At 47.9% G+C, this 13,676-nt stretch overlaps 1 protein-coding gene across 1 annotated transcript in view; it reads left to right on the top strand.

Annotated features, from left to right (window-relative positions):
- Nucleotides 1-13,676, top strand: part of ADAMTS10 (ADAM metallopeptidase with thrombospondin type 1 motif 10) — a 283,135-nt gene that overhangs the window by 166,764 nt on the left and 102,695 nt on the right. The window contains exons 8-9 of the mRNA XM_078668321.1: nucleotides 9,156-9,199; nucleotides 11,599-11,704. Of these exons, the coding sequence (XP_078524447.1) occupies nucleotides 9,156-9,199; nucleotides 11,599-11,704 (150 nt within the window). The remainder of the gene's footprint in view (nucleotides 1-9,155; nucleotides 9,200-11,598; nucleotides 11,705-13,676) is intronic.

Here is a 13,676-nt window from a genome sequence, read left to right as displayed (position 1 = left end):
GCCCTTTGCTCCCGCTCTGGTGCGACACTGGACAAAGGATATGGGAGCATCATCCCTCTGCCCAGCCCATCCTCTGGGAGGGACCCCTGAGTCATTCCAACCCTTTCCCTAGGGTACTTAAGGGCTTACCTGTGGGTGGGTCTTCAGATTCATCGTGGGACAAGACTCAAGCCTGAAACCATGTCACTCTCTGACCGTCTGGACATTTGGACTTCGCTGGACGTCGCCTGGCACTGAGACTGCACCAAGGAAGACTCCTGTTGCTCCTGGTCTCACTGTTCTGCAAGTCTTCTTCATCGTCTGTGTCTGTGCTTCTTCCAGGATCTTCACCAGAACTGTGGGCATCAAGGACACCTGAAGCAATCTCCCTTGGAGTGAAGGAGTCACTCCCCTACATCTGCAGGCAGCGCGACAAAGATGCTTGGTCTGCTGCTCCTGATGTCCCACGGACTTTGAAATGCTCAGCAACACAGGTGGTGGTTCTGCAGCTCCTTCAAGGCCTGACCTGTCCTCTCTATAATTTTGAGACAAGTATCCCTCGTCAGTACCACTGGGACAAAACTCTTGTGCACTGCGTCGACTTGCCATTGCCAAGTCTTGTTGGCACTGCACGCCAGAGATCTTCAGGCTATAAGAAGCTCTAGCCTCCAGCATCTCTTCCTGCCAAGTACAGCATCTTCGCAGCATCCTCTGCACCGTGGACCTTCCTTTTTGGTGAGCTACTTGAGGTCATCTTACAACTCGTGTGCCTTCAGCCTGTGGGTCCTCTTGAGGGTTTTCCCCTGCTTTCAGTGAGCTCCCCTGCTTGCTTGGGGCATGCTCTGACTCTCCTGCTTGTGGTGAGTCCCTTGGACCTTGCTTGTCCCAATTATGTGCCTTCTTCACCTTCCATCCCTGTTGCAGCTGCTAAGGTTTGTTGGTGCTGCCACCGGACACCGACCCTTTGGTTCTTGACTTCTAGTGTGAGACAGCTTGTGCATGGCTTCTGGTCTTCCTCAGCGCAAATTGGTCCTCAGAGCTGCATCGCCAAGGTCCCCGTTATCATTTCTGAACCGTCCATCATCCGTGGGCATTGCTCTTCCGTGCCTCCTGGACACCTCTGAGTGGCATACACACTGTCCACTCTGCTTACAGGTTATTCACATCAAGAATCTCCCCTGGATTCCACCGGACTGTTGCACTGTCTTCTCCTGCGGAATCTTTCCTGAAGTCCTCCGTTGTGGTCTACGGCAGTTTCCAACGTCACTTTGCACCTGTGCATCCGGCTTCCCTGATGGAGGGGTCCTGGTTCCTGGGGTATCCATGGATGTGGTAAACTTTCTGGCTTGCACAGAATTTCTTTAGGGTCAACTTGCAAGGGTCCTTCTTCTACAAAACTGCAACCACGACTTCCCCGTTGACTTGTATTGGACATGCGGCTGTATTTCCACTCTGCACACGGCCTCCGTGGGGTTCCTTGGTACTTAGCTTAGGAATTTCCTGTTCCTCTGAGTTTCCTGGTCCAAGTCTCGACTTCGCCCGCAGTTCACACTCCACTTTCTTAATATATGGTTTGGTCTCCCCCTGTAGACCACTGTATTTTGTGCTTACTTACCTTTGGCAATGGAAGTATTAATGTGTATTTGTGTTTATATCTCCGGGTAGGAGCTATACCAATGTGCTAGGGAGTGTTGTGTAATAAATAGACCTATTTTTATATATCCACTGTGTGGTTCATTTTCGTTTAACCTAGACTAAATGATTAGACCTGGTAAAACAAGCTGCTGAACACTCCTTCAAGATAAGCCGCAAGGCTGCTCGCCACAGCTACCACTTAGAGGGCTTTCTATGGTTGTCTAAGGCCACTGAAATCACCATAAGGATTGCCTGGATTAGTGCAAGGTGCTTCACTTAAATCGCCTGGTACGGTGAGGAGCATGGCAGGCCTCCTCTGCATCACCGCTAAATGCCAGAAGCTGGGACAGGACTCTAGTGCGACCCATCTCCACTGTACCGGTCTACCTGCCCTTCTCAAGCTAGTGCCCAAACATATTTGTTGGGCATGGATGAGGAGTGAAGCTGGTGATTACAAAAATGCACAGCCGTACCACATGCTTGAGTCTATACATTGTGAAGCAGCAATGAACATTTGAGGCTATACCCGAGAAGGTGTCACTGGACCTGCACAGTGGGATGCTGCTATGTTACCAATACTGCAATGTACCCAAAGCGGCTATGCTAGTGCATTTGGGACAGTCCATGTGGCTCTTGGGTGGCGATAGGCATACAAAGGTACTTGAGCACTTGAGGCCATTGCAGGCAGGGTGTGTTACATGCCATGAAATGCAGGTATTAGGAGATTATTATCATATAGTGCTGTGCCCGGCAATTCAGCAATTGTGGATTACTGGGCTCATATTACAAAAGGAGTGCACCCTCCTTGTGTGTGCCAGGTGCAGACTGACGATTGTGTTCCCTATCCCAATGAGTGCTACAAACACGTGCTTGACTTTGGGGGCAGTGCACTGGTGCAGTTGGACTGGCTGTTTGAAGCTTTTCACTGTTCAGGCAGGATCCCAGCCTGCTTTTGCAAGGGGAGCAGAGATCACCCTGTCGGTGGAAACAGGAAATAACCACAGTTGTCCGTAGGGAGATGTCTGGGTGTCCATAGGAACCCATGTGTTTCTCTTTATAAGGGGCACCCTCACGGGGGACACTGAGGGTGCATCGTCTCAATGTAGGGCATAGTCAGAGCCTCTCCTGTTAGCCTCTTTGCCTCTGAGGCGGTGTCCATAATACATCGGGTGCAAAGTGTTTTCTCAGCTGAGTAGGGGCACAACCCCATGCAAATGACAGACTGCTCGGTAGAGCTAGTGCGGGTGTACTTGTAGTGTCAGTGCAATCTGTATTACAGAAGGGGTCGCCAAAGCGTTTTCAGCCTTTTCAGCGATACCGAAGACCCCAATGATGCAAAAAAGCGGGTGCACACACCTGTTGTGCCTTTTGATATGACTCTGGCTCACAAACTTAATAGAATTCAGATTACCGAACCCTTAAAGCTTCAGAGGTTGACCTGGCTATACCGGGGTACAATAATGAGATCCTAACAGAAGTTATCAGTTAGAGTTTATCTCAGTAAGACATTTCTGTGGAGTCACTAAAGAATTGTAGTAGACAGCCAAGCTTTTCAAAAAGTCCTCACCTTAAAGACCCTAACTTTATTAATCTGGGTTTATTTACAGAATGGCAGTACCGCATGGATGGCGTCCCTATGCTGAACATTGTGCTTGCTACACCCTGTGGTTTGGCAAGGCCCTTTCTATTGTCGTGTTTTCAGATGGGCTGGAGCAGCCAAGGAAGCCTCCCCTGGGTGCTTCATTAGTGTTCTGACCTCCTTGCACATTCCTGTGGTTATTGCTGCCAGCGACCATCTTGGTGCATGGTACACTGTGTTCTTTCAATCCTGAACTGAGGGTGACATATAGGCTCAGTGTTTATTACACTCACAACATGGACTGGGACTTCAACTAACCAGTTTATTTTTGCTTAGCTGTCGACTGGGCCCATGGAATGAGAGTGAGTTCTGCCAGCCTTTTTTTCAGCCAACCGCGGTAATCATTCTGGGATGTCTATGCACATACTTATGATGAGAGATGTGAAAAGGCTTGTCCTCTCTTGGTTAATGAAAAACCTGGAGTGGCCGAAGGTCGCCCTCTTGATATGGAAATAGCAGACAGCTATTTTTTTTTTATGTTTCTCAATTAAAAACAAAAAGCAACATTATATGCTAGCAATATTCCTTAATTTGAACAGGTTCTTGCAAGGGCTCAACCCCAGAATTCAATTTACAGCACCTAACTTAATTAGGGTGCTTGCTTTCATGGTTGCATTGGCTATATATTTGTACTTGACAATGGGTGCTACACTGACTGGGAAGGGGTGAGTCCGAGTGGGATCATGGCCAAGATGCTGGATTGGCGGCTTCTCGCCATCACCTCGCTCTTGGTGGACCGAGGAGGAACATCGTTGTTTATAACTCATAGCTGTACATACCCTTCCCCAACATGTGACCCAACCACTCACTGTACAGGATGGAAGGGACCATGGGATTCATCGATCAACCGGCCAAATGATCTGGAACATGCCGGGCTACTTCTCGTATGTCTTCACAAAGTTCCTGTATCCCAAGTTGGGCCCTTGTGGCCCTGTTAATGGTTACATTTAACCTCTACAGGTGGCGCCTTTAAGCTTACTATAGGATGAATGCCGTCTGGATGCCAGTCAGGCCGTCAAACACCATTCCGGTTGGGCGACGAAGGGGGGACGGACCGACATCATTCTATTGATGTAATGTAGAATCAATAAAGATCCACTTGGGAAAAAAAATAAGTAGTAAATAGATTGTTGCTGCTGAACAGTATAGGAAAGCGCCCCTTTTTGCATAGCTGCCCCCCACTTTTTGCCTAATGTTGATATATTTTGACTGAGTGTGCCCTGGGTTCCGGCCAACCAGATACTCAGGGCCTATGTTCTTTCCCTAAACTGTACTGTTGCAAAACCCGATTGGCAACTCTCTGGCCACATGTAAGTCCCTTGTAAAAGGTATCATAGGTACCAAGGGCACTGTGACCAGGGCAAGCCTCTAAGGACTGCAGCACTTATGGTGCCACCCACAGATGCCTTGTACTCTAACACACACGCAGCCATTGCAGGCTGCGTGTTTTGGTGCAGAACAAAGTGAAGAGTCGACATGGCACACATCCCTGTGTGCCATTCCTACAACCGACTGCCCTGGCATAGGTAAGTCACCCCTCCAGCTGGGTGCACTATACTAGTGGTGAGGGTACAGGTGCATGAGCCCTATACCCCTACAGTGTCTAAGTCAATTCTTAGACATTGTAAGTGCAGTCCTGCCATTGAGAGTATATGGTGCTGGGAGTCATTACGAACTCCACAGCACCATGATGGCTTTACTGAAAAATGGGAAGTTTGGTATCAAACTTCTCAGCACATTAAACCCATGTGGGATTTAATGAAAAATGCGCTCAGAGGGCATCTTAGAGATGCCCCCTGAAAAGCGACCTAACTCTAGTGTCCTGGCTGAGTGGCTGGCCACCAGCTGCCACCACCATACATGTTTCTGGACCCCTGGGTCGAGAGCCTGCCACTTTTGGGGTCCTGAAACAAAGCACATCCTGAGACGAGGTGCCAAGCCTCCTCCCCCAGTATGGGAAGGGTCCACGAAGGAGAAGCTTCAAAGGCTTGCTGCCTTTGTTAGCTACCTCAGCCATTTACTTCTCCCAGCCACTGACCTCCATCGGATCTGAACCCCACTTTGGGCGGGAGAATCGATGGACAACCAAGTTAGGAGGTGAAGTGTGCCTTCCTTTGCCAACCCCACCCCTCAGGTGGGGGAGGCGAGGTGAAGCACTACTCTCAGACCCCGCCATCTTGCAGAAGGGGGGACCCAGCCAACCAGAGTGAGGCTTATGCCCCCCTCCTACTGGTAGGTGGCATAATAGGGGTGTACCCACCCCAAGGAAGGGACCCATTGGTCCCGACCTGTACCTACCTGTAACACCCCTAAATTTAGTATTTAGGGGAAACCCTGAATCTTGCCTCCTCAGACAAGAAGAAACAAGAAGAAGAAGGGCCGAAGAGCCGTGCTGAAGAAGAAGAGGATGACCCCAACTGACTTGGCCCCAGCCCCAATGGCCTGTCCCCACCTCAATCTTCTTTAGTGAAATCCTGGTATGTGGTTTCACCCAGCAGCCCCCAAGAACCAGGAGTACCTGCCCTGCCTTCCCAAACCAGACTTTATCTCCTGTGAGCACCGGATTTTCTCACCCACAGACGGATGTATGACATTACAATGCATGCTTTTACATCGCATGCCTTTACAACGCGGTTTTTACAATGCAAACCTTTACAACGCATAGCGCTTTGGGGTGCTGTATAGTGAATAGTTTAATTTACTATTTCAACTCCAGTCCCCGTGGACACTAGGGAAGGTTTTGGATAGTAAATTAAACGTATTCCCTATCCTAGAGCGCACCCCAGCGTAATGCGTTGTAATGGTTTGCGTTGTAAAAGTTGCGTCGTAAAGGCACTGCGTGGTAAAAGTTGCGTTGTAAAGGATGTTTCCCCCCACAGACTCTGGCAAAAATGTGAGTCTGCACCCGATGCCCATGGCCCAAGTTCGAGTGGCCCAACCCCACGAGGAGGTCTCCCCGGTGATCCTGACCTGGGATCTGGTGATCCCTGACCTGCCTCAAGTCTCCAATCGACACCCGCAGCCCTTTTCTGGAGGACCAACCCGACCGCGACCAGAGCAGGTAAGAGAAACCCGACGCCAAAAGAAATCCTGCACCAACGTCCCACGGACTGTGGTGGCCCAACCGATGGTGTCCCAGCATCCCAACTGACCTCTCCAACCAGCTGTCACCTCCAGAAGATCTTCGTCCCAGAGCCTGCAGTATTTGTTGCAACTGGAGAATCCCCTTTGAAACCATCAGGGCACCTGATGCCAAAACAGCACCCTGCTGCCCCTGTGCGTGCACCTTGTATGCTAAATAGGATCCCCCTGAGCCTAACACCTGGAGCTTTGCTCCCACAACCCTGTGGCTAGTTCATAAGCTGCCACCAACCAGAGGCCCTCTAGCCCCCATTGGATAACATTGGGCCTCCGCACTCTGAATCCGGCCGCCCTAGTGCCGCTGAGGGTGCTTTGAGAGTTCATCCCTGACCCTGGGGGAACCATGGTTCTAACCCCAGAATACCAACTCTTACTGATAAACCGATAACACTGTTTTCTTCCATAGGGCTGCATTTCTGTGAAAAATCTTCTAAGTGTGGAGTTGGTTTGTATGAAAGCCTAAAGAAACTGCAAATGTACCAATCCTGATTTACTTGCCTTTTGTCTAGGAAATGTCCCAGTGTGATATCTAGGCATATCACACTGAGTAGAAAAAAAGTAACTTAAAAAGTAATGTACACAGTAATCTGAAAAGTAATTTTAACAGTTGACTTACCTGTAAACCAACCAAGTGCATTCAAACTGTATTTCACATCATAAATATTACAAAGTATTATCATACTTACCTGTACCAGGCCTGGCTTGGGTCTAGAAAATAACATGCAATTAAATAATATTTCTGGACAAACAAATTGGTCTCAGTTCGGTCTCTAAGTGTGTGGCATCATTTCTTGTCTGAGTGTGCAACATAAATAAATGCTTAACACTACCCTCTGATAAAGCCTTACTGCTCGCCCACACTACCACAAATAGAGAGTAAGGTGCTATCTAAATTTACCTCTGTCTACCTTTGGGGTTCCACTTGACTTTGTTCACACTATACCTTACTTTGGTATAGTATATACAGAGCCAGCTTCTTACAAACAGTAAACTGATTGTGAGTTATGTGCACACTTTTATTTGAATAATGACATTCTAACCAGTGCAAGGAGGCAGAGATACAGAAGAAGTCTAATAGTCCCTTGCACACATCCACTAGATTGCCTAACGTTAGCTTATTTAACCATGGTGGATCTGACAAGCGCTATACTCAGTGCCTCTATCGCTGACCCATTCAGGGCTGTAGAGCCTTTTGATATGCATTGACATGTAGACTTATTATTTATTGACATTTAGAACCACAACGAACAAAAATAATCAGGTCATCTGGCTGGAACTGAGTAAGTAAATTGTACAACCAAGTCTCAGGTGTATGTGAGACGAGTCGTACACTGGTCCGGACCTGTGACCAGGTGGCCTAAACGTTTCCTGACAGTGGTCGGAAGACCACTACGGCCTACACTATTCAAATGTCAAAGGTTCTTATATAGCGCCTTATCACCGAAAGGTCTCAAGGCGCTTGCTTTGGGAACCCGTCCTGTTTTTTTCCCTGTGAGATAACCCCTACTGGGCATCCCCAAGGTGAAAGCCAGGCATCCCGCCGCGGAGGGGCCGTAGTGGAGATTAAGCAAGCTATTGCCCAGAGTTGCAGAGTGTGAACCCGTGATTCGAGTAGGCACCGAAGTGAGAATTATCGAGTCCGTGGACATTTGGGCTCAAGACCCTGCCGCGTCGGGAATTGAACCCTGGTCCCAGGTCTGACCTCTGCTTCAGGGTCTGCCTCCTCTAACCAGTGAGCCACACTTCTCCATTCGGGCAGGGTGTTGCGTGCAATTTTGACCTCTTCCCTTCAATCATATGACAAGGCAATCAGGACTTGATTACCCTGAGTTAGGGATAGTTCCGTGGAGAAAGGAGCCCAGTCCTGATGAATGCCCTGGACCAGTAAGGGCCAATAGTTATGGGGTGGAAACATGTTGCAGGTTACTTAGGAGCTGCAGTTTCCCTAGGACACTGATTTTAGCCATGTGGTAGGGAGGGACTAATAACCTTTCTAGTTGTTTCCCCTTCTCCTACACAGGGGCCTACTGTGTGTAACCTCAGAACTACAGTGAGGAGGGGGTGGGGCGACGGCGATGCAAGTCACTTTGGAAAGTGAGCACCCTCATCCTTTTTAGGAAAGAATCCCCACCCAAACTGAGTTCTTTGACTAGGATATCAATTCTCAGCAATAGACGTCCGAGTACCGCTTGTAAAGAGGATCAAGGAATGCTGTGATATATAGCTACTGAGGGACGGTGTATCTCCATCGCCGCAAAGCTTTTTCTTGTCCTCCCCTTTTTGAATGGTGATATTAAAGGACTTTTTAATCAGCCATAATTCTGAAGTACAGGTACAAAAAATAAGCAATTTCACATCACGAATCACAGAATCAAGATTTTTTAAATTATGATGTGCAGTTTGGATCCTGAAATATCTGCCACTATCGTGGATTTTCCCTCATCATAAGTTTAGCGTAGGTGGTGGGGTCAGGGGTCATGTAAAGTGTTAGCCATGCCACAGAAATAGAACACCCACAATGTTGTAAGTTTTGGGGAATCTGCACACCTCTTGCCTTCCCCCTACATTTTGAAGACCACTTTATTCAATCTGTCTGGTTGTGAAGAGATCCGTTTTAAAGAGGACCCTTAAACTGATGGGTTTTAGCTATATCAAAGTGTGTGTTTAGTGAAAATAAAAAATGTTGGGAAGAATACAGCTCCTGGAAGCCCTGTGTGCAGGACCCATCTTAAATGTGACCGTCTCCTTTTTTTTCTTTCAGATATGACATTTGCATCTACAAGAACAAGCCATGCGGAACCTTAGGTAGGACTGGTCTGCACCGAAGGGTGGATGAAAGGGTCCACGAAACTAAAAAATGTAAACTGCATTTGCTTGCTATTTTCAAATCCTCCATCCATCTCAGACTGTCATCACCATCAATTTAAAGACTAGTTTGCTGGTCCCTACGTAACAAAGGGATTGGTCAAAATGCAACAAAATAAAAAATATATATATTAAACAAGGTTTATTCAAATGTAATTCTTTGGTCAGAAGATGAGGAGGGTGCAACACAGTTTCGAGGCTCCAGGATTCCCTGGTCAATGTGGAACACGCCAGCCCAGTCATGGTATCCTTTTTTAGTTATTGGACGCATAGTTCCGCTTTTATACTTGGATATGTAAGACTACAAGGCCCAGAATACTAAGAGTAAAAAAAAAGGATAAAGTCTGGACTGGAGCAGCTAAACACGCGTGGACCTGGGAAGGCCAGTGAGCCGAACTTTAGTCCAGTTTTATGTGCAAGTGATACAAAGACTGAACAGAGATGTTTTTTGTTCCCAGCTGACCAAATGATTCCATCCTACTTAGAAATAAACCAGTGCATCTCATAAGAATGAATGTGATGGATTACCATTAGTTATCAGGTTTGGTGCACAGCCAGTCACATGCTGTTTTTTTCTGGTTTAAATGCCAGCTTGTTCAGCCATGAGCGTGGCTTCCAGCCAGTCCAGGTTTTTCAGCAAACTGCAGCGTGCATGCTGGGACTTGTAGGCCCTTGCTTAGAAGTGAACTGCAAGGGCGTGACCCAGCACACTTAGCTTGGGGCTGTTGGACTGCCTGAAGCTGCCCTCATGAGAAGAGGCCACTTGGCTGATCTGCTTTAGAGGCCACTCTGCCTCTGATCCCCTTTGCACCCCATCAGCGCCTTCCTAATCTGACCCTCTGGCCGTCCTAAACACAGGGCATGGCTCGCGGCTCCCTCTGGCCCCGGTGTCACCTGCTCCTGCCAGCCAGGGGAGTCAGCCGCAGTCCCTTCTCTCCCCCGGGCAGCATGGAGCCCAGCCGGCAGCACGGAGCCCAGGCTCCCGGCAGCACGGAGCCCAGCCTCCCGGCTGTCCTCGGCTGCCCCCGGGTCCCGTGCTCGGGCTGCAGGCGTGCCCAGATAAGACCTTCCCTGGGACAGGGTGGAGGAACCGCTCATTATCTGATTAAATCTTTGCTGTTCACTCTCCAGGGACACGTCTCACGTAGCCCCTGTCACGGCCAGGGCCCATGAGGCCTTGCACTGCTCTGGGAAAGGCCACGGCGGCTGAGTGACCCCAGGCCATCCTCAAAGCGACATAGAGAGGGAGAGAGACATGTTTTCTTTCTTTAGATTACAGGACTTTGCAATGTTAATTTCTGTTGTAATGATATTTATATATTTTGGATTTGTAGCTTCACTGTTACCATTATTTATGCACGTTTGGAGGATCCAGACCACCTGGCGCTATCTCTTTTATAAACGCTTCACTCAGTCACCCTCTCCTCTGTGAAAATCTCCCGGATGTCCTTTTTTCCACTAAGCACCAAAATGCTCCTTGGAGTGAATGTTGCGTTATACAAAAACTCATTCATTCGTTCATTTAAAGAGCGTTACCAGCCCTCGTATGAAAAGCTGATTACGGGAAATAATCTATTTGCTGATTTATTTATTCGATTCTTTATTTAGTGCTAGTAGTTGCTGATGCCACTTTTGAGCGCTAGAAATAGAAACGGTAACCTATGAGGGACAGTCTATCAATGTTGACCTTCTAGCGACGCCCAACTTTGCATGATTGTATGTGTGCCAATAATGACGAAGGGGGAAGGAACTACATGTCACAGAATGTGTGTGCTGGTGGCCCGTGGGCTCGGACTAGCCAAAGGTGCCCCCCTGACCCCTCCCCAGACTGCCTCACAATACCACTCGGGACGTATGGCAATGTAGGGAGCAGAGAAGGGCTTCGCCCAACGTCACATGGATGGTAAAATGGAAAAGCAACAGCCATGAAAAACTATTTCCAAATATATATTAAGCGGCCCAGTGTTTGTCGTAGGAGCCTGTGGCCGATCTTTGTTTGCTAAATACCGAGCCTACCCAGTTCTGAATCCACCTCATACCTCTTTCTTCCACCTCCATAAACCTGCAGAGATCTATATCTCCATCCTGTATGTTCTTCTTCGTCTGTTTGCCTTCCTCTCCTTGTGAATGTTTTCATATCTTCCTTCCCCACTTCCCCCTTCCCCCTTCCCCCTTCCGTGCCTTCCTACCTATTGGGTCTAAATCTGATGAGGAAAATAAGTCCCAGTCGCCAAAAATGAATGCTGGTGACCACCACCTACAACCACCGGCACAAATTAAGCCCAGTGTGGGTCCTTTCCTCACTAACCCCGGTTCCAATTGTACGTTTCCCTCCTCAGGTCTGGCGCCTTTGGGAGGGATGTGCGAGAGGGAGAGGAGCTGTAGCATCAACGAGGACATTGGCCTCGCCACCGCCTTCACCATCGCTCACGAGATTGGACACACGTAAGTGACTCTTCGTTTCTCGCTGCAGTATGTGGGTAGGGGCACAGCTGGCACGTGAGCCTGTGTCATTGAGAAACCTTCAGCCAGTCCTGGGTTTCTAGCCAACAGCACTCCGCGTGCTGGAAGTTTGACTCCATGCTTACAATGATAACAGAACACATCAGCCCCATAATGCAACATGCTATTGACTCCAAAGCCAGAATAGGCCAAGTATTCCAAAGGACACCAGGACACTTGTCATCTGTCGAGGTGGCACATGGTTGGTAAACTTCTATAGTTTACGGGCAGACGTTTATAATTTAATAGTTTAAACCACAGATTATAGAGTTGGAGTTCTTGGGTGGAAGCCAGTGTTCATCCTACTTACACTATTTAAACTTGATCTGCAAGCTGGGCTTAAATAATCTTTAGACTTAAAGGAGTTACGCTGTGTCCAACAGCTCTGACGTGCATCTCGGCCCCTGGTAAAACGCATTGGGTTAAACTGGAATCACCTGAATTGTGTGGCAATTAGAGGTTTGAGGAACTTGGTGGTTTGTCTTCTGTGAGCGGTTGCATGCCTCAAAATTGACAACACAAATGTCATGGGTTAGGGGAAGCAGACAGGCAGTGGAATAAATACCCCTTCGCTGATTGTGTGAATTTCTGATGTTATTACACAGTCTAACTCATTGGGTGTGATTCCCACTTCATGCATCCTAGTTCCACTCATTGTAAACTGCACTTCTTGGAGCAAATCCTCACTCATTTTGTGTGACTCTCACACTTAGGTGAACAGTCCTATTCGTAGGGGTTTGTGTCTCATGCCTAGCTGCATGTTTCACTGTGTCTTTCACTGTCTGCTAGTCGCATACCCTTGAGCACTGTCTCCTTTGCTGGCTGTGACTTTCACTTATTGGAAACCCCTTACATACTTGGTTAAAATCTGTATCAGAAGGCAAGGGCTGGTTAGTGCAAGCACCAAACTGTGGTGCACATTTTTCTCTCTCACAGGGAAGGGGTGTCACTTCTGGTCTGGACACAGCTAAGCTCATTGATTTGCAATATTACTTCTTGAATCGCAGTTTCACACATTGGAGGCGAGTCCTGGTCTTGGGCCCACTCATTTGAAGTGAGTCATGCACAGTCTCACTTAATTTGTGTGAATCACACTCCTTGGACTCCAGTCTCCCCCACTGAGTGTGATGCTCATTCTTTGGAGCATGATCTTCCTTTTGGGCATTCCCTGTGGTCCATTGACTTTAACAGGGTCTATAAAAATAAACTGCAAATTTCATTCCTGTTAGCTCTTGGCCTTGGGATCTCTGTTAAGGCCTAAGGTCCTGGGCAGTTTTTGCTTGACTTTACTTTAAAGAGCAGCCCAGAGGTTCAGGGCTGAATCAAAAATGACACTTCTTTTTCAAGAAAATAATATAAAACAAAAACAAGTGGGAGTTGTTGGTGAGAAAGTGTGCCTAACCCAAGGAACTGTGCTGAAAAGTTACTAAGAAAAACACCAGTGTTTCTGTATTGTGACATTTTGATGGCTAATGGGAGCAGCTCAGCATAGAGGGATTTGTTTGTATTACAGTATTGGTTTAGGTGCCAGAACCTGGGCTACATCACCCACAGCCTACCAGAGACTTGTGATATTTGGCTAAAATGGGGCTCACATATACAGGATGAGCCAACATTTCCCATTTCAGGTCCCAAGGTATAGATCTTGCTCCAAACTGAGAATCAGAATGCAGCAGTGCACGTGCCGTTGACATGAGATTTGGACTGTGCATGTTTGGTCCATAAACCCCAGATTCATGACAGACTTTCAAGATATTTACACAAAATACAGAATGATCGAAATCATCCATATAGTCGTTAGTTATCCTAACATCCTGGTAATTCCGGAGTGCTGGCATGGGTCTGGCACTCCGCGATCACCGTTGGATGTCCTTGGCCTATTCAATCTAGCGGACTTATGAAGCTAGCCCTTCCT

This window comes from Lissotriton helveticus, chromosome 12 (assembly GCF_964261635.1).
Source record: "Lissotriton helveticus chromosome 12, aLisHel1.1, whole genome shotgun sequence".
Lineage (NCBI taxonomy): Eukaryota > Metazoa > Chordata > Amphibia > Caudata > Salamandridae > Lissotriton > Lissotriton helveticus.
Note: the sequence above shows the minus strand (reverse complement) of the source record. Positions and strands in the feature narration are given on the sequence as shown.